General features: G+C 40.4%; 1 protein-coding gene across 5 annotated transcripts in view; it reads right to left on the reverse strand.

The window, feature by feature from the left end:
- BCL2L11 (BCL2 like 11) overlaps window positions 1-22,525 on the reverse strand; it is a 49,148-nt gene that overhangs the window by 21,089 nt on the left and 5,534 nt on the right. For 4 of the 5 annotated variants that reach the window (XM_074949830.1, XM_074949829.1, XM_074949828.1 and 1 more), the window contains one exon: window positions 1,977-2,089. In XM_074949830.1, coding sequence (XP_074805931.1) covers window positions 1,977-2,089 — 113 coding nt within the window. Of the gene's footprint in view, window positions 1-1,976; window positions 2,090-11,865; window positions 11,980-22,525 lie in introns of all 5 variants that reach the window. The other variant, XM_074949827.1, reaches the window with a different exon arrangement.

The raw sequence follows: 22,525 nt of genomic DNA on the forward strand, positions 1-22,525 counted from the left end.
CAAGCCTTTTCTGTCAGCTTGTTCCATTAACAAAAATAAAAGAAAAACAAATTAAAATACTTAGGAAAAGATTTTTCTTCAGACTATGTTAACGCAGCTGTAGTATATGCTGCTAAACTCAGTACCTTACACAAAGTATGAGCAACATCAGGAGAGAAATAATAGCATACAGAGAACTAGACGACACAGAAGAGATAACAGTGAACAGGGCCGATGGGGTCAAGAAGCAGCTTGGGAGAAGAACAGGTTGCACTGAGATTGAGACAGTTGAAAGCCCCCAAAATGAAAGTCAAGGACAAGTACTGTATGGATTCTATTAAAAAAAAAAAAAACAGAATAATCTCATGTCACTGACTTACCATTCATGGAAGTCAGTTAAAAATCCAAGCAGTTAACGTCTCATCTCTCACTTAATCGATAGGGACCAAGGGTACTGGTGCACCTGTCTCCGCTGTTCTCAGCCTGTGGCACACAGCAGGTTAGTCTGCTGAGGGCTGTAACACTTTGGTCTAATTATGCTTGTTGGGTTTAGCATGGGGGTTACTGACCTGTGATATACAGGTCAGCTTAATGATCTGGTGGTCCCTGCTGGCCTTAAACTTTATGATTATGACCTAGCGACACTTGTGCTTAGTGTCGTTCTCCTCTCAAAAGAGAGGAAGGACAAGTTAATGGCTAGAAATTGCATGTATAAAGATGCAAGCAGTGTAGAATAAATATTGTAAAGCTGAGTCAATCACTTTTTGACTTAATTCCTTCTAAAAAACAATTGTTAGCTTAGTTTTAGGATTAATTTGTAATTTCAATTCTATCCACTTTGCCTCATATACATAAAGGCAGAATTTTACAGCATTACAATTTTATATGCTATTTTAAAAATACTACCAGTATATTTTAAGACTGAAAAATAAGATAAGAAAAGTTTCAAAACACACTGCAGAAGGGGAGCAGAGTTGTGTGCAGGGAAGCACATGTCTGTAGAGGGTGCCTAGGTCAGAGCAGGGCTGTGCTGGAGTGCCAAGGGAGCAGTGACAAAAGTCCAAGGACTGCCACCTCAGCACTGAGGTAACCGACTGACTCAGAACTGTTCCATCTCAGTCCCTACATCTCCACTCACCGCCCATGTCCCCACACCCTGGCTGTTTGCCCCACAGGCATCCCACATATGGCTGCCCACCCCTCATAAGAGCAGAGGACGAGCAAGAATGTGCCTGGGGAATGAGGAGCAGCATTTGGGGCGACCTTGGGGGCAACTGGCTGTGAGGGGGGACATGCAGGAGAAGTAACAAGAGATATCTTTAAATTAAATATGATGGTGCTGGATCATCCATTCAGCATCTAAAATATTTCTCCAGCCACATCACAACACAGAAACAAAAACTGTTGCATTATTTTAAAAATATGAAAAGCAATCTCTGTCTGAGAGATTCTCAGCCTATGGGTATGTGCATAGTTTGGGGTTTGTGGGAGCAGTGGTGTTTTAGATAAATGAGTAAAAGTAAAGCAAGAGTCACCAGAGCAAGTTTCTTAAAATGCCCAGTTTTAACGAGTTTTAACTCAAACTAAATTTGCAGATTCACCTGAAAAGCCTAAACGCCCCCCTCCCCACACACAATTTTAACTTACAGATTATAGTCTTGATCCAGCAAAGCACTTAGACATGTTTGAAAGCATTTTGATGGCTCTGGGTACTTTAAATTAGGGGAAGATACACTGTATACTTCACAGAGAAGAGGCTGAATCCTAGTTTTAAGTGAAAAATTCAAAATAACCTTCACTATGGAGTCATGACTTACCATAAGGTAAGTATTACCCGCATATACACAAACGTGTATGTTATGCACATCTCTGTACATTTGGGAACATGAAACATTTGCAACAAGACATATTTCCAGAAGTTATAAACCTTTCCCTTTCAAAGTTTGCATGTAAGGAAACAGAAAATTAAAAAAAAAAAATAAAAAAAATAAAGTTACCCTTCTTGGGCAATAGGAAGCATTAAACTCATCTCCAATACGCCGCAGTTCCTGTGCAATCCATATTTCTGGCTGCATGTCTTCACGTATTGAGGGAGACTCCCACCTGGAAGCTGCATCAGAACAAAAATGAAGAGTACTTTGAAATTTCCAAAAGTTACTTGTTGAAATTAACGTACAATGGGAAAAAAAATCTATTAAACTTATTCTGTCCAAAATTTGTGGACTCAATTTTTGTGAATGCAGTTTTTAACACAACGAAATACCTAAGAGTACAATCACTGGAAGCTGCATAAGACAGCAAGAGAAAATTATTTACCTGCAATTCTGCTTCTCTGAAAATACCAGGTAATCAGAGTTCTCACTCTTGGGTCTTAGCTTTCTAGTATGACACAGGTGGATCTACCACAGCTCTTATAATTTTGATCTGAGGGCAGCAGGAGCAAGGTAAAGCAGGAGCCAGACTCATACTAACCTTTGCATGCCACCCACAGAGGCGTAACTACTGCCCTCTAAAGTCAGTTCCTTTCCTTGAACAGAAAGTGAAGCTCACAAAATAAGAGTTACAAGGGATCTCACAAAACTGGGTGACTGGGCAACAAAATGGCAGATGAAATTCAATGTTGATAAAGGCAGAGTACTGCATAATTCCAATTATACATACAAATGATGGGGGTCATTATGGATAGTTCTCTGAAAACATCTGCTCTGTACGCAGTGGCAGTCAAAAATGCTAACAGAATGTGAGGAACCATTAGGAAAGGGAAAGACACTAAGATGGAAGATATCATATCATCATCATATATATAGGTGATATTGAGACTGAGGCTCACAAGCCAAGCCACAAGATATTCTTTGATGTGTCTCCTGCGGCTCTTTGCAGCACAACAGATAAAACACCGTGTGATTTAATTATTAACCTAAGTTATTAACTAATCAGGATGCTTTTACTATGTTATTAACCAATTGTAGTTGATAAAATACTTGGTCAGTCATTTTGCTGTGAGAAAAAAATATATACACACACTAAATATTTCCCCTCATACTGTTTAAATACAACTATATAGTACTACAGTAAATGAAACAATGAATTCACAGTGCTGTGGCTCTTTTGGGTAATGCTGATCACAAATATGGCTTCTGAACCAAGGGTCTGAGTATCACTGGTATAAATCCATGGTGCCCCCACACCTTGAATACTGCATGCAGTTCTGGTCAACCCATCTCAAAAAAGATGCATTAGAAATGAGAAAAGTACAGAGGTAGTCAATGAAAATGTTTGGGGTTAAGAAACAGCTACCATCCAAGGAGAGATTAAAAAGTCTGGGACTGATGAGCTTGGAAAAGAGACGACTGCGGGGGGGGGGGGGGGGGAGGGGGAGATAAAGGTCTATAAAATCATGAATGGTTTAGAGAAAGTGAATAAGGAAGTATATTTACCCCCTTCCCAGAACACAAGAACCAGGAGTCACCCAATGAAACAAGCAGCAGGTTTAAAACAAACATAAGGAAGCACTTCTTAAAGAAATGCAGTTAACCAGTGGAACTCACTGCCAGGGGATGTTGTGAAGGCCAAAAGTATAACTGGGTTCAACAAAGAATTAGGTAACTTCATGGATGATAGGTCCATCAATGGCTAGTAGCCAAGATGATCAGGGATCAACTCGATGTTCTGAGGCTCCTTAAACTTCGGACTGCCAGAAGCTGGGACTGGACGACAGGGGATGGCTCACTGAATAACTGGCACGTTCTGTTTGTTCCCTCCGAAGCATCTGGCACCGAACAATGTCAGAAAACAGGCTATTACGCTACAAAGGCCATTGATCTGACCCAGTATGGCCATTTTTATGTTCTTACAGTCTTCTAGCTTCTGGCCGGCCAAGCTATAAAAAAAGTCAGACACTATTACCGCACTGCCCACACTGATTGGTGTGAAAAACAGCAAGCAGTTGAGTGGACTTCCTAAGGGCTTTAGTCTGCCCCAAATGAAACTCTGCGCCCCATAGACCTTTTGACACTGAGCACATGGAGAAGGGCCTCATGGGGAAGGGAAAAGAAGGCACGACAGAAATGTTGGCAGGACGACAAACTTAATGGAGTGGAACTCTCAGACCACTGTGGGGAGGATTCTTCAATGATTCCACAGCACCACCTTAAACCTGGTGTAAACTGGATCGGTCACGACAGCCTGAAGCTCACTTCCACCTGTGAGCTGAAAGGACTCCCAGCAAGAAAGCAACCTTCCATGCGAGATAATTGAGCTCACGGGAACTGAATGGCTCGAAAGAAACTTCCATCAGCTTTGTCAGAGTGACGTCATTCTCCCCTAACACTGGGAGCTGTTTAACATGAGGTTTCAAATGTCAAACACTGCCTCAATCTGACAACAAGGATCTTCTAAGCCTCTAACTGGCTTATTTTGAGAGCCTCATCTCCCACATCACTGGGCACTGGTCTCCTTTGAATCAGTTCATGACAGGCTAAAATAGCTGCCAAATGTACGTGGATGGAGCTGGCCTTTACATCAGGAGGCAGGTAAGCAGTCTCTCCATGTGTGTGGAAGGGGAAGAATAAAAAACAGGAGCTGACTTGGGCCTGAATGCACCACAAACTTCCTGCGTTTCAAATTTCAGGGCCTTCTGACAGATGGCTTCCAAGACACCAGAAGGACCTGAGCCACTTGCCTAGATATCAATGCCTACCAGAGCTCTACCCTGTCAGAAGTGCAGCTGCCAGTTTGGGAGAGAGGTGCCCTAGTTGTGAGCGATAATCAGAGGTTCTCCCTTCCTGTAAATCATGCATTACACCACATGACAATGGCACTGTTTTAAAAGAGAAACTGGTTTCCTAAAAACACGGTTAGCAACAGCCTTTTGTTTTAAAACTCAAAATATATTTAAAAAATCCTATTATTTTGAACAGCCCAAATGTGTAAGAAATGAAGAAAAATGAAGGAAGTGCACTCTCCTCCTAAACTCTGAAAGTGTGGTTCAAATCTGACAAAGGGATACTGTGAAAACAGCATCCCGGGATTGTAATTTTTAGTATTTTAATTATTGTAATTTTTAGTATTTTTAGTATTTTAATGATTCCCAATTCAAATGTGCTTTGCTTACAAGGAAAAACAAACATTTTACTTACTGATGAGTCCTGCAAACTGAAATGGAATCTCAAAATCAAGCTGGCTTCTTTCTGGCTCAGCCATTAGATACTAGTAAAAGATGGCACAGGCCAAATTTTGTTTTCTGACACACCTGTGCAACCCTGTTTTCTGGGAGCAGAATCAAGGTGTATCAGGGCAGAATTGGCTCTGCAGTTTGTTAGCTGTTCTCTGAGTGGTGTGTGAAACAGAACAAAAACTAACTCGCTTTCCCATAGCTTGTTTCTACAAGCCTATCGGTAGTATGAAGCAGCAAAAACATATAGCATCACTAAAGTGATCACAAGGAACTCAATGCATACAGAGTGAAGATCTACTGATTACGGTGCCATTTTCCCCAGTCACTTTGCTGAGTAGAACCACATTTAATTAGTTTCTCTGCCTGTTGGAGGACACCTCTACAACTTTCTCTTTTAATCCATCAAGACAACAGTTTTAGGCTTTTAGGTCAAATAGTACCAAAATGTCCAAAAATGAAGAAAAATCTCATTTTTGTCAACCTAGAAGTTAAAGTACATTGTGAGGTTTTGGGGGAGGGATGTTTGTTTATATCTGGGAATATATTATTACTGCACAAACTAAAGAACAATTCCCCTTAGTTACAGAATTTTATCAAGCATTATAATAGAAAAACTAGATGGGGGGGGGGGGAGCATTGGCTGCTAAAAGCGTGCCAATACATAACTTTCACATTTTAAAAAAAATATATAGTTGACAGCTTCGTTACTCATTTTAAGAAACAGAATTTAAAGTGAACATAAAAATCGCAATTCTGAAACACAGTGAGAGAAATGATCATCTTTTAACAGACAATTTGGTGCATGCCACGTTGGAAAGCAGATCTATGCTGATTGTCACAATCTGGGTCTAGGCACCCCGGGACAGAGAATGGGTGATCTGAACCCCAAAGAATAAGCAATTGAATTAACTCATTGTATACAATATTATTGTACTATAAAAGTGCATTGAGTAAGACAGTACAAAAACTGGTGAGACACTGGTCATGAATATCACTGAGTGATGCAATAAGGGATGTGGATAAAGAGTTGTGTGTGCTGGAAATATGTTCTTAAAATATGTTTTGGAGGCAGAGGCTAGACAAGCCTGCCTTAGACAAAGGACTGAATTTACATATCTGGGGCAAGTTTTGTAAGCCATAAACAATGAAAGTACATTTACATATGAGGTAACCAAAGCAATCAAGCAGTGGAAGAAACAGCTTGGTGAGCTCACCAGAGTCTGAACCCCCAGGTGGTTTTCTTGGCTCCTAAGACAAAGACAATGGACTCTGGGAAATATAAGGGGAGCAAAAAAATTCTGGTTATCCATCATATAGGGGACAAAGGGAACAGCAACCTTTGAGTCTGTGAACATTGGATCCTCTTGCCTCCTAGAGGGCTGGAGATGCTGGTAGCTTGATGTAAGTAAGAAACTATTTTAGGCAAAGATAACTTGCTAGAATTAAGTTTTAGAAAGCATGTTTTGTTTTGCTTTCAACTATTTTCTGTTATCTCTGCTTAGTATAACTTAAATCTATGTTCTTTATTAATAAACTTACTCTTAGTTTTACTATAAATCATCTCAGTGCTGTGTTTTAATGTAGAGTGTGTAGCCTCACGGAGCCAGGCTAGTGTGTACACTGCCTCTTTGCAGGCAGCAAACTTAATTTCTGAGAGTGTCCAGTGAGAGGGACTGGATGCTGCACAGAGAAGTCTCTGGGGAACTCTGGAACTGGAGGTTGCTGGTGAGGCAGGCAGACAGACTGTGTCAGGGCCCTGCTACACCTGTCTAACCTCCAGCACAGCTCTCCCGTGCTGAGGCAGAGAGAGTTCTGAGTGCCTCGGGTAGAGCATCACACTGACATAAGATATATTAACTGGAAGTATACACTCAGACTCTAAGAAGCATGACAACACTTTTTTAACAGAGTACTTCACAAACTTGGCTAAAAAAACCTAAAAGGAATCACAAGGGAATACACATAGCTTTCAATCTAAAAATATTCAAAGGATTAGTAAGGCAGTAAAAAAGTGGGAGGAGGAGGGACAATCACCTAAGTAAGTGTCTGGCTCCGGTCTTGCTGGAAAATTGATTTCTGAGCCAAACTATTATTTGCTTGCTCAGATATATATTTTGTTTTCAAGCTGCAGTAGTGATAGACTAGTACCAATCAACCTTCATTGTGAAGGTTTTATCAGGCACAATTTTACTGAATGAAATTCAGCAGCTAACAAAATGAATAAAGTCCTCATGACATTTGATGGGAACATTTTGGAACTGGGAAAACAACGCAAAGGAGGATGTGGAGGAGAACAAAAACCAACCTAAATGAGCCCAACTGACCTAGGCAATTGTCTTCCCCAGAAGAAGTTACAACTAAACTAATGTAAAGTTTCTCAATGCTACATACAGAAAATCAACTTTTCAGCCCAGCATTAAAACATGTAGTTCAGATAGCCTCATGTTACGACGTTTTTAATCAACTACATAATAACCACATTAAAAGAAACTGGAGTGGGAGAAAGGGGGTTGGGAGGTAAGGGAAACAAAAACCAAAACACACTGTTCGAGTCTAGAACCACTTTAAAAAGGGGCATTAATGGAACAATAAAAAGTTAATGGGAGAAAGAACATACGTCCCTCTGTTCCAACGTTCTCCCCTAAGAGGATGTGTTATGAGCCTTTATATAGGCTTCAAATGATAAAAGCTCAGCAATTCAAGAAATTAGTATCATGGTTAGGTGGCTGAGAGTGAAATCAATCTGAGGTTTTCAGAAAGGACTTTCTGTGGTGCTGCCAAATCACAAAATCAGAAGTGTCAAGTCATAATTAGCCACGCAAGCAGGCAGAAATAAACTCTCAACATTAATTTAACACTTGCTAGCCACCGAATAACTTTCACCATCATCACACAGGAGCAGTACTAGTCATATCATGACACACTTCAGTACTCTAAATCACAGAGTGCATCCATTGTTGGTGGGGGGGGGGGAGGGGAGAAAAAGTAACCTATTCTCCAAGAAACTGGCATCCGATCATCAAAAACCAAAAACCAAAAAACCCAGACTCATGAAAATATTGTCCCCACTTACAATATTCAGAAATTGGACATTCATCTGATCACCCATCAACAGGTAACAAGATATTCCGTTTTCTGCAAAATAAATGTTTACCTATGCAACTTTCTGAAGCTGGTATTGAGCACTTCTACTCTAAGTGCTCATGTATACAGGGGATTTTTCCAGTTATACTGATATAACTCAATCGTGTGGGCACTCTTACTCCAGGATAAGAGTAGCTTTTTTGACTTAGCAGAAACCACTTCCAAAGCAACATAAAAAACCCCAAAGGCAGACATCATCATACTGGAATAACAGTGCCCGCAGGGGAATTAACCAGTGTAATTTTAATTGCCAGTGTAAATTTACATCATTTTAATTCACACCCTAACTCATGCTGCTTAGCTTACCTGCTTAGATAAGCCCTAGGGCCCATACCTGCAAAGCTATTGGGTCCCTTACTGCCATGTAAGCACTAGCCCAGGATTTGGATAACAATTCTTGTTTTCCAACAGATCTAAGGCCAACAGACAACTTATGGAGACACTTGGAGGAACACTGTTCACACCTGTATGTCTGATCTTTTTAGTGCCCCTTTAAAAAAAAAATAAAAAATCAAACTTCATGTACACAAATGCAAACAAGACAATCATTTAAGAACTCATATGCTCCTGCTTATTCTGCATATAATTGATTCCTGACATGAAAAATCATTGCTGTGATGAGAAAGGATCAGATCAGAAAATGCCTACGACTTCAGGTGAGGAATAAGCAACAGGAGCACACCACTTAGAGAAGCAGAAATCTTGTTTATTACAAAGTGTCCCTATGCAAAAGGAGACAAAAAATACATACACAGTATGTCTCAGTTTTCCATAAGGCACCAGCTTCTGTTAGAAAGCACAGAACAAATATCAACGTCACATCTGTTTACAGTTTACCTTACGTTCTCCCCACAATCTACACATACCACGTTCAGGCTCTTCCTCCTCAATCTTGGTCTTTTTGTTTTGTTTTTACGTAACACTCAGTTTCACTGCAACAGATACAAGCTATTTTCAACTCAGGGGGACCTATTAGGTAACAAACTAACATTTTATAGATATTTATTTTTGCTGTTTTTAAATAAGCACTGAGGTTAAGAAGGAACCTTAGCTGAGTGAAGAAACCACATAGTAGGGTTTTCTTCTAACAGCCCCTTCTTCACCCCCATTAATACAGGCCACTCGTCCAGTGATGTCCAATATGTGGCCCTCACAGCTTTAAGCTGTCGTGATGAATGTGGGAATGTTGGTATGTTTAGGATTCCTATGCATGCCTCTGTTTCCCTCGGGGCTTTGCATTACTATGTACTGAGGGCTGCTCTCCACAAGGAAATTATATCCGTATAGCTTGAAAAATTAACACCCCCGAGAGACGTAGCTACACTACTGACCTAACCGCAGTGTAGATGGTGCTAGGTCGACAGAAGAATTCTTCCACTGACCTAGCAATCACCTCTCAGGACGATGGATTACCTTCACTGATGGGGGGAGAGGGATAGCTCAGTGGTTTGAGCATTGGCCTGCTAAACCCAGGGTTGTGAGTTCAATCCTTGAGGGGGGCCATTTGGGATCTGGGGCAAAAATTGGGGATTTGTCCTGCTTTGACCGGGGGCTTGGGCTAGATGATCTCCTGAGGTCCCTTCCAACCCTGGTATTCTAGGATTCTATGGGAGAACTCCCTGTCGGCGCAGGAAGCGTCTACACTTAACACACTATAGCAGCGTGTAGACATACCTGGTGTGTATCAGGAAGAGATAAGGTGTTTGACTCACATAGCAGACTGTTAATAACTCGTTTCCAACCAAGCTGAATAAAGCTGACATATCTGATTGGAGGATCCGGAAGAGACAATAGAAACCTCAATGACCAAGACATTCACACTTAGCAAACAACAGCCAAAAGGACGATTTCCCTCCACCTCTCTGTAGAGAACCAGAGCAAGTCCTGAGCTGGAGAACAAAGGGGAAAGGTGTTACATGCTGTGGCTGTGTTAAGAATGGAACTCTCAGAGAAACAGGGGAGCTCTCACATGGGACTAACACAACGAAAGGGAGACCGAGAGGAATCAAAGATGGTTGCTACAGCAGCATGGCTCATAGCCAGTCTAACCTCTGGCTTCGCCTTTGCTTCTCTAGGCTAGCCTCAGCATGGTCAGGTTCTGTATGCCAGGTGACTAATAAATTATCTTGTTTTGAGAAGGCTGTGATGCTGCTGCAAACACTTACTGCGAGCATTGTGCCCTGAAGGGGCAGAACAAGTCCCATGCAGGAGTCTGGATCGGCTGGACAGGCTACAAGGAGAGAAACAGGGACAGCTTTTGCCCAAACGCCCAGTTTTGGAGTCAGGGAGGCCACAGGCCTGCCCTTGTGGAATTGTGTGGTTCCTTGGGGTTCAGCACAATAAAGGGGCCACTCCCAAGGGACTGGTTCCCAGACACAGCCCAGATCTTGTGGCTCTGGGACAGCTGTGCTCTTGGAGGGGGACTGTGTTAAAAAGAAAGTTTCCATTTGACTATAATTGGAAACGTGTCCCAAGTCATGCCATTTTTAAGTTTGAGCAAGAGCGCTGATTTGAAACACTATGGAGATGCAGTTAAGGGTATCACCCCAAATGCCTCCCACCACTTCACCAGGAGCACACTGAGCAGCTGGTTTCCCTTCTTTGCCACAGCTACTCAACAGCTCACCTGCTGGCTGACTTCTACATCACAGGGGAAGAAGAAAGTAGCTCTGGCTGCTCTTTTCCTTCCGTTAAGCTCTGAGAATCCTGCTAACAGCTCAGCTGCCTCTGCCTGAGTCCCATCTAAAGGGAGTGCACCTAACAAAGGATGGCTCCCTTACCCCACACAGCCACCCAGGGCAGCCCAGAAGAGGAGAAACTAAGACCCAATGGCCAGTTACTGGTTCCCAATTTTCTTCTCCAGCCCAAAGTAGGGCTGCTTTAAGTAATGCCAACTCAGTGGTCTACTAAGGGATGTACACCAGCTATGTACAGGTAGCTAGACTGTAATGTGCTCCAACCAAGGGAGATGTAGCAACTGACTATGCCAGCTTTACATTCACTGGAGACTTCCCACATATGGAGATCATCCCAGCAGGGGAACTTGGAGGGGCATGAATAGTGAAGTCGGAGCAGAACAGGGAAGAAAACATGCCACAAAGTATTGGCTGTGGCTCCCTGACCTTTCTGAAATAATGTGTTTGGCCCTCAGGCTGAAGAGGTTTGACACCACTGCTCTAGTGTCTGGGAAATTAAATGAAAGTTACCGAGGAAAGGAGAGAAAAGTTTTGCCATTAACATTTTGGAAAATCTATTAAGATTCCCTTTGCTTGATGCAACATGTGCATTACAATCCCAAGCAGTCACCTTAATTTAGGACAGTGTTTAAAAACAACTGGTAGAATGTAACACTACAAACAATAAATCTTATGAAACACAGCCAGTGCCTGAATGCTTAAGCTCTCAGAGTTTGCTGTCCATTCGCATTTATCAGATCCCAGGCAACAAAGCTATAAAAGTACTTCCATCAACTTGCTAACTTAACCCTTTGAAATCTCTCAGCCAGATACATGAATACTTTAAAAACACATCTTCAGTCTTGGTGACATCAGTGTTCCTGCTCTTACCTTTTGTTGTTCGTTTGTTTTTGGTCTTGTAGCTGTGTTTGCAAACAACGAATATCAATACGAAACTAGCCTGTGTTATACATGCAATGTACAGACGAGGAAGTTCTGTTGAACCTGTAAAGATATGTGCCCTTACTTTTTAACCAAAGTGTATTTATTTCAAATTTAATAAATGAGTCAATCTGAATAGCGAGGTGCATGTACAAATACATAAACCAAAAACAGAAACCACGTCCCTATTAAAGGCATTCAAAAACACCTATATAAGAAACTCCTCCCATCCTCCTATCAGTCCTCCCCCTACTTGTACATATGCAGTGAATTCAGAGTTAGCCTGGCCTGTGGCTCATGAAAGCAGAATCTAAAAGGCTTTTTAATCTGCTAATAAGGAGTTACCTATCCTAAGGAAGTCCTGCTTCCCAAACACATTCCCTCCACATAACAGCAGTGTTGGAGTTGCGTTCTTAGCCATGCAGCATTGGAAATTTTTTTGAAGCAACAGTTGGCAGTTCGGGCTCACCCAAGTGTGCTCAGAGACATACATTTCACAGACTGAAGGTATAAATAATTCACCCTGCATTTAACTATCCTTCAGATCATTATCTTCAGAAGCCCAATATGCAACTAGGCTCCAAAGTAGTAGGGAGTCGGAAGTGTCAGTGTGGCTGAGGGATAAGTAAACCCATAATCTGATTCTTGAAGTCTCCACTGTAGAAGACTAGTTAACAATGAGGTCCTTGGTGAGGAACCCTGCTAAATAAATAGTAAGCAAAATGGTCTACTTTACCATAACTAGTAACTAAGAGCTCTTTTCGCATACAAGGCACATAACTTGAGTTTCCCAGGGTAGCTATGCACAAAAACAGATTAGGGGGCCATTTGAGATGAAAGGCCAAATTAATACCGGTCAAAAAAATGCGATGTTGCCCAAAAGCACCTTGTCTTCAGAAGGGTGGAAAAGGGGGTATAAGATGAGTTAACCATTACTGTCTGCAACTCTGAAATTCTCATCTCAAAGGGCAGGTCCATGGTTCTATCTCCCAATGAGAGACTAGAGTTACACAAACAGGAATGTCTCCAAAATGAGAAAGACCTTCCTAGGTCTTTGGCTATGAACCTGAGACAGCCAAGGATACCTAGGCATTCCAGTGGGGCATCTCTTGGATTTCTCTCTCTCATGTCTTTGGGAATGCAGTAAACCACGGGATACACTGAATTGCAGCTGGACGAACGAGCAAAAACACAGGCTGTTCTCTCAAAGGGATGGCATGTGACACTATCCACTTTGGAGAAGGAGCTCACTGGGACGAAGTGTGACAAACTACTGCAAAAAGAAGGTGCTGATCTAAGTATTACGTATTTAATAATTCATACCTGCAACATTTCACAGGGTACCGGGCACTATTTTCTTGGTTTAAAAAAATAGCACATATTGAAACAATTGGCCTTTAAAGTGAACGGATGATCACTGTGGCTCTATATGTACAGATATTAAAGTAAATGCTACAGAATAGCCCATGACAATTCTACTTCTGGAACTCACAGGAGAGTACTGCAGGCTCAGTTCTAAGGACTGGTGCTGAGTCTTTGGAGAGACCTTCCATGAAGACTAAGGGTGAGGAGCTGTCCAAGGATCTGCTGAAGAATATGGAGCTCACAAGAGCCTGCTACTATGGAAACAGATCACCTTGGTGGAGCTGCGAATCAGTCACCAGACTTACATATGGAGAGCTTCATCTGGCACCAAGGATTATGACCAACTGGCTGCTTCTATGGTCCTGAATAGCCAGTCAGCCCAATAGCCCATTCCAGTTCTTGACAAGTGAACTGACCACGTATGAGAAAAATTCACTTCTAACTTGCTTTCCCTCAGTAAGTTCTTCAGACACCCAAACACACCCACTCTCCCACCCACTCACAGACACAGACACCCTATAAAACTAATCAAGCTTCTGCTCCTACAGCTGGGAAGGAAAAAAAATCTTGTTCCTAATTTTAAGTAGTTGGGAGGTGCTCAGACCTCCGACAAAAGCTGGCGCCTGTGGCACTAGGGCACCCCTTGCATTGCTCAATATACCTCTGATCAGTCCAGGAGCAGATACGGCAATACAGACCATATCAGGGGACAGATACACAAATCTACCCCACAGATCCTATAGTTCTGGAACTCAGTGAAGCACGCCACACTCTAAATTTAAAGTGCTAACTGCTTAATTTAACATTTAATTGCTATGAAGCTGGAGGAAATCCAATCAGATAAAGATTGTTAATTTTTATTTCAAAACCAAAGTATGAATTTTAAATGCGAAAAGCAACCTACTGTGTGACTGAACTTTGAGTTTACAGAGTATTCCACTTTGAAATTTGCAGTGAATAAAAAATTTAAATTTTTCTCATTTTTAGTAGGGCATTTTGAATGGCTTGCCAGGCAAGAAGTTTTATCCTATACTTCTGAAAAATCTAAATATATCTACAGACAGAAAAAGCTTCACAGCAATAACTCATTCCTACGAAACATTAGGTTCTGTGCAGCAAAACTATAAAGGGAACAATAACGGATCTGTAAACAGCACATCCATAATATATTACTGGCAGCACAGGTAACAGTGCTGTTAGGTAAGGTTGCCTCACACATTCCATTATGGGACCCTGTTTTCAATTGCTTACAGTTTTGCCCATCTTTAACTGCTCAGGTTGAAGTATTTCACCCTGCATGTGCTCAGGCAGATTTCTTTTTTTAAAATAAAGTTTCAGCTAATTGGATCTACTGTTTCCCAGAATGAGATTAGGGAAATATCTGTTGTTTTGCTCATGTTAAAAATAATTCTTACAATTGTTTTGCTGAGAAGCTCTAGCACTTTCACACTCTGTAGGAGGGAATTTAAATTTGGTACGGGGAGAGGCTGCCTGGTGTCAGGGATATGCCTTAGGCCATCCCCATGAAATACAATCCAAATTTGGCCAAAGTTATAAGCCTCTGAAAAATCTCATGTTTAGCTGCCCAGTAGAGACTTCTTAGTCGGCAGCTAAATTCTCCAAAGATTCCATCTGCACTGAGCATGCTCCAACCCCTCCCAGCTCCTACATGCCAAATGGACAGCCCAAGTGCCATCCTCACAAAGCAAGCTCCATGCCAAGGATGTAAGGGCTGACCAGGACTTTCCTGGCTGCTGGGAGCCACAGTGGCACTAGAACTAAGAGCAAGTACACCCTCTTTGAAGTGCTCGTAACGCTCCCCTTGCTGGTACCCAAGCAGCAAAGAGGAAGCTGCATTCACAATAAGAGGAAAAACAAGTAGCTTAAAGCATATGCTTTAACAGGACATGAAAACTCAGACAGCAAAAGCTGGCTCTAAGGTTTAAAGTACAGACAGACAGGATTACCTATACCACAGCCCTGTTGAGAGTAATCTGGTCTCTGATAGCATGTCAAGACCGTAGTATCCTTAAGGAATGCCATTTCTTCAAAGAAAGTGCATGGAACCATAGAGAATATAGCCCCAAAACAGTGAACATGGAGAACAACCATATTGGGTCAGACTAATGGTCCATCTAGCCCACTAGCCTGTCTGCCGACAGTGACTAGTACCAGATGCTTCAGAGGGAATGAATTGAATAGCTGGTGACTTCTTTCATCTGAATGTGTCATTTACAAAAAAAAGATTTAATTTCACATCTGTGAAGTCCAAATAAAACCTGATTTCCCTCCTGTTCCCCCATTACCTAAACACTTTATTAAGTTATATAATCCAAGTATTCCTTTCCCCATCCACTCCAATCTTTTATCATCTTCACAGAATTCTTTCATTGTCCTGACACAGCGAGATAAAGTCATGGCTGTATCTTCATTATTCACTCTCTGGAATACACAACCTTTTTGCATAAAACCCTTATTAACTGTCCTTGTGCCATGACTTGGTTAAAGCTTGTAACCTCAGAGTCTTTTGCTGCCTAAAGACCATTATAGATCTCTCGTTTCAGGAATACTTTTGAAAGTTTTAAATGAAAAATCGTGTCTTGGTCTTTGTCTTACAATGTTAAGGGTTCATATTCCCCTTCACACAGGACATAATGGCAATGCTAATCATCTTAAATTTAAGGTTGCAGACATAATCCTCATAATAATTTCTTCCCTGTGAGGGGCGGGGAGTTTGAGGTCCCCTTTGCATTCCTTGCCAAGCTTCTCCTTTACACACATACCCTTTAGGTCCCATAATCTCAGTTGTACCTGAGTCACTAAAAATGAATAAAGCAATACTGAAACCACCAGTTAAAGAACTTGAAGGTCTGTCCATTTGGGATAACAGGCTGCCTAATCTTCTTTCACCATTCACAGCAAATCAAGGTGTGGAACATTTTAGATTGCCCTACAATACTTCCAAACATTTCTTCAATCATAACAATAGAGTAATGTGGCAGAAAACAGGGATGACTGTTGTATTAATAAACTTCAGCCTGGATACAGGCATGTGTTATACCAAACTGCACTCTTGGCAGATATGAAAAAAAAAAATCTGTTTAACACAAACTAAGGGGCCTGACCTTGCTGCTATTAGATGTAACTGCAATTTTTGACCGTGCATCATAAAATTTTGTTTCATTGCTTGGGCAGTTGGCTAGGTGTTGGACTCTCAAAATGTTGAGCCCGTTCTGGCTGTAACTGGTGGAGCAGACTCAGTCTATCACTGGAACACTGTCAGTCTGTATTAGACTCGTACTCAGTGTTTGCCAATACTCAGAATGTTCAACAATGAAGAAAATGTAAAGCAATATTACTTATTGAGTTATCTTCTGAATTAGTTTGCTTTGTACATCACACCCTTGCTTGTAAGTTTATTACCCCCCCCACAAAGATATGAACAGAAAATATAAAAAGTATGAGATGGTATCTATTACTGTCAGACATGTCTCTTTCTTATAAAATTGACACACTGGACTTAATGAAGTGCCTAAAACCACCTGGGAAATGTAGGTATCTAGCAAAACCATTCACTGTGTGTCACTCACTTATATGATGCTCTGTTAGCTACCCCTAAGAACATCACAGGGGGTGAGGGGAGGAGGGGAAGAAATCAACAGAAAAAATAATTGAAACAATGGGATGTGAACCTCACCCCTGCTCTGGTCCCTGTATACCAGGTAAAGGGACTCTGCAGGTGCTCCAGAACTGGCTGGTGGAGAATTTCCCAGGTGCATGAACTGAGGAAGACAGAAGCTATAAATTGCTTTCTGAGGACCACCAGCAAGCTCTGGCGTAGGAGGGGTGTTGGGGACAGAAGGGGACATATTAGGGGTGGGAGAAGAGCCTGCACCAAGTATGGGGATTTTCAGGTGACATGCTGTGGAGCAGAACATTAGTAGCCTGTGGTGGGTACACTGAAAATTAGAGCGACTCTCAGATCTGTCCCTCTGAAAGTCATTCCAGCCTCTGCAGCAGCCCAGAGTCTAGGAAGTATAAAGTTGGCCTTAAACCCACCTTAGCCTCACACTCTGCCTGAGTTGCAAGTTCAGCATCATGGTGGCTCTAAGAGACACATGACAGAACCTCACCCTTAAAAATATTTGAAGTAAGCCAATGGCAGGAAAAGCTTACTTTCCCTCAACTCATCTACAAACTGGGTTGGCCTAAAAATTCCTAATTTGTTTTATTGGCCTTGCTGAGGAGTAGTACGTTCTAGTGTGATTTCTGTTGTTGTTCTGAGTACTTTTGTCTTGGTGGAAGAATTACATGACAAACAGCTTTATAACATAAATCCCACATTGAAATATACAGGAAAAAGGCACATCTACCCTTAAAAGTGCCGCTGAAAAATATACAGAAACTTCCAAATAAACTGCTAGGACTTATAACTTTCTCTTTCCTATTCCAGGGATCAACTTCCAAAACGCCACTGACACCAACACATACACTATAACTCACTTAAGGACAATAATGTTGGTGCTATACACTGCAGTGAAGAATATAATTTGGGGTCAGAGTCCTCCAAGAGTTATGCACATGCTTAATTTTACTCACAGTGCGTAATCCCACTTCAATGGGACTATTTGTGTATTCAACATTAAAAACACATACTTATGTCTTTGCAGGATTTGTGCCTTACAAAGTCTACGAACACTTACATAAACCTGCACTATACAATCAGGACATTTTATAACACCAAAAAGATAATTCACACAAACCTTTTTCACCAAGAATGATGATGCAATTTAGTGTACCCTAAAGGACCCTGGGTACTCCTTTCAAAACCCTTACCACATACAATATATAAAACCAACACCATACATCCAACAGCATATTGCCAAAGCAACAGAGCAAAGCTAAAGTTAGGCAGGTAGGTATTCGGGGATGGTAAGCAATGAAGGATTAGCTTCCTTTTACTGCTCAGTCATTCGAACATTGTGGGGGGCTTGAGTTTGTTTTTAAAAGGAGGAGAAGTGCTATAAAGAAAGTAGTAGTATTTTCAGGCGCTAGCTGGGACTCCACTTTCAACCTTAATTTTTTTTTGCTTGTGAATATATACCTATCACAAACTACCCAAGGGGTGACCCATACTGTTATGGCCATTCATTGGACCCTTAACCTGTATTTCATTTCCTCTATCATAAAATCAATTTTATAAATATTATAGAGATATGAAGTTACTTTATAAAAGAAACAGTTCATAAAATTTTACATTTATAAAGTATAGCTGATTCTGGCCACTGGCCTGATAGTCAAGAATATATTCAATTAAATTCAAGAAGGATGTTGATGATTTGGAGAGAATTCCGAGAAGAGCACTCAGAATGATTAAAGAATTAGAAAAATGTGCCTTACAGGCTAAAGACTCAAGGAGCTTAATCTATGTAGCTTAACAAAGAGAAGGTTAAGAGGTGACTTAATCACAGTCCATAAGTATCTACATAGGCAACAAAAATATTTAATAGTGGGCTCTTCAGTCTAGCAGAGAAAGAAACAACATGATCCAATGGTTGGACGTTCAGGTTACACAGATTTAGACTAGAAATAAGGTATTCGATTTTTAACACTGAGTAATCAACCATTAGAACAATTTAGCGAGGTTCACAGTGGATTCTCCACAACTGATTTTTTTTTTTTTTTTTTTTAAAATCAAGACTGGATGGGTTTCTAAAAGATTTGCTCCAGGAATTATTTTGGGGAAATTCAGTGGCCTGTATTATACAGGACAGATAATCAAAATGGTCCCTTCTGGTCTTGGAATCTATGAAACTATTTTCCCCTGGGTGGATAAAAATCAATGATTTGGGGGGGTGAATAAAAAAACAGGTTTTTTAAAAAAAATGTTATATAAATTATTTTGAGCTTTTCCTTTTAAATGTAAGCTTGTTTAAAATGAAATCTGAACTTAATACAAAATGTGTTAAGGCCTAAACTGATTATAATGTCTTTAAAAATTAAATAAAAAATATACTGAACATGAGCCTCTTCCAAAAACATTGAGTTAAAGGCTGCTTTTCTATATAAAAAAAATCATGTCAAAAACTTCCAACTTTTGAGGTCAAGCTTTATAAATATGGCACAAAGTAATAGTAAATAAGCAATATATCATTCACTATTCTCCTACGTACTAAAAATTTACAATTAATAAGAATCTGAAAATATTAAGCTATGTAATTGCTTAAATATATATAGTTATAGAGTACGCGCCTAGGAAACAAAACAATGTACCAAATCTAGTGTAAAGGCTCTATTCAGTTGTAAATCAACATGTTTTAATGGCTGTATCAACCAGTGAAAGTGCACCTTTCTTTAAAAGATAACTGAAGTACAAATGGAAAAGTTGATTAAATTGATGAATTAAAGTGAGGCTTTCTACTTGACGATTTAAATCATGATTTCAATATCAGACTGAAATTGCTCTGATCCACCCCGCTTTCCACCCCGCTTTCACCTGGATTCCACTGTATTAAGTTCATCTCATTTTCAAAGTTTCATAAAAGTCAGGCATTCAAAATGTTAAGGGCTCAATTCTACAGTCCCTATATGAGTAAAATTCCTATTGAGTCCAGTGGGATTTTTGTCTTTACAAGGACTGCAGGTTCAAGCCCTTGTGGCCACATTTCAGAGATTATGATCTCTTCTCTCTACAAGAAGTCTCAATACAAATTGTAAAACCAATCAGTAAGTCCTTCCATGGAAAGCACAGTCCCTGGGGTAGAATAAAATGTCTTTACAACTTCACATTTTTATTCTAGTCGTGTTTGAAAATGTCCAGCGTTCCTATTTAAATTCCCTCAGCAGTTTCTACTCAATTTCTGACAATTTAATGTTTAGGATGGTGCCCATAGTAACAATAGTATAAGAAAGATTTCAGTACAATAATTATTTACAAAGTTTTTAAAGCATGTTTTACATGGGTGAAAAAAAATTACTCTTCTGAAATTAAAGACAGGACTTGAGTTTCGTTCTTGAACACAAAAAGAATGTTGTTCACTGCTAAACTAAAAGCTTTACATGCGCCATAAGCAATGTTTATTTCAAGAACTCTAGTTCCTTTTGTCTAGTAATACCATGTATGCTCTCTCAGTAAGATTGTGAAACTTGCATTAAGCTGCAATTACTGCAATAATGCCAGAAAATCTTTCCTAAGGGAATAGTATAGTAAGTACTTTGCAGCTGTAACCACAACTACCAAAATGTTTTGATCATGGAAAGCTTAAGTTGGTGTTTGTTATTCACCAAAAACCATTATCAATAGGAGTAATTAAACCATTCTCAGGACTAGATGTTCCCCATTTCCACTGAGATTTGGGCATACAGACTTTAGGATTGGTTCCTTAGAAAACTGACTCTTTTTAGCTTACTTTAACCTCTCTACCTTCATCTGTAATATAAGGAAAGTGGGACAGATGTTGCAAGTTGCTTACTACAATTGTCTTTTTTTCACCTCGGGAGGTGTGGATTCAGACGTTACCTAAAGTCACAAGAATTGTTTCGTAATCTCAAACTGGTCCTTAAGACACATTTTTTAAAAAAAAAACAAAACCCCAAACCCAACACTCTACAGGTAAGATTTTCAAAGCTGTCCAAGACACTTAGTTACAAAACCCCCATTAATTTTGATGGGAAGCAAGCAGCTGAGTCCTCTAGTTGGCTTTGGGGGAAAAGTCTCACCCCCACATGCCTTGTCATAAGTAACAGGCAGTCAAGACCAACCCCTGCAGTGGATTAAGGAGGAGTACCACAGGATCCAAAGTAGTCTAACAATGAGGAGTCCTTGGGACACCTTAGAGACTAAGGAATTTATTTGGGCATAACCTTTCGTGGGCTAAAACCCACTTCATCAGAGGCATGGAGTGGAAAATACAGTAGCACGCATACACACAGTACATGAAACAGCTACCACTCCAAAAGTAGTCCTAGCCACTCTTTCCTAACCAGAAGGTGGACTCTAGAAAGAAACTTTGAAAGATGAGGGGGAAGAGAGATGGTCCTCTGGACTCCTACAAAGGGACGGAAAGCTCCTCACTTGGGAAAATACACATCTAGTAGTCTCCTCTCCACTCCTAACATAGATAACTCAGAGTCTCACACCCTACCCACCTGCCTTTTACAGACTCCTGTGGCAAACATCAAATTCACTATCTGCCAGGGAAATGATGCAGAGTGTCTCAGAAGACTCAGCCAAATGGGACCATGTTCAGACATCATATTGATGGGCACTTTCCAGACACGCATACAAAGACCCTTTAAGCCTCCCATCTCATCCATGTACGTTACAACTAAAAATCTTAAATTTTAGTCAAGTATTTCATAATTACTATGCAAGTATACTAACTACGTTAGTCAAATACCGTGGTTCACCTTACGTGTGTTTTTGGAAAGAATTGATGTAGTAAAGTATTACCGAAGCATGAAGCTGCAAAGTATATCAAAACTTCATAAACATGTTTGAAATCAGAAAATTTAAAATATATTTTCTTCCTATTATTGTTTAAATCTGTACAGATTCCCTGCATAACGTGTGTAAAAAAAATGCCGGTTCAGTCCAGCAAATTTCAGCCCAAGATGGATCTCTACAGACAATTTTAAAACTCCAGAAAACAAGAGACAATAGAAACTGAAGAGAGTTGGTTTGTAAACATCTTTTCCTCCCAGTATTCTGATTAGCCAGATCTTCAGGAAACAGCTAGGAATTTGTAGTAATGGAAACACCTCTCCAATCTTAGTGCTATATTCCAGTGTTTACTACCAAGATTATGTTTATTATACTAAGCAATGTGGCCTCTATATTTTATCCCCTCTCTCCATTGCAACTTGCTTAGTTGGACAGACAAATCTCCATGGTAAGGTCACAAGTTATTTCAAATAAAAAGAACTAGCCCCTTATAGACTTTGTATCAGACAAACAATCCAAAATATTTAATTTACCATAACACATTTCATGTGCTGTGAAAAAATCAAAGGCAGGAGGGATACTTGGACCACTTTCCAATTCATTAGGAAATGTTCACTGGATTTAAATCTGACCCAATCAGTTTGTAAAATATAAGGCAGTTTTCAATTTTACTTTTGTTGTTTAATAGCTCAGCCCGATATCACTGTATAATATACAGTATTTTGTTCTTATTGAAAAATTTGCTGGCTGCCTCAATATTAACATTGAGTTGTTGAAAGCAATACAATGTCCACAGGGGTA

Source organism: Natator depressus, chromosome 3 (genome assembly GCF_965152275.1).
Source record: "Natator depressus isolate rNatDep1 chromosome 3, rNatDep2.hap1, whole genome shotgun sequence".
NCBI classification, from domain to species: Eukaryota; Metazoa; Chordata; order Testudines; family Cheloniidae; genus Natator; species Natator depressus.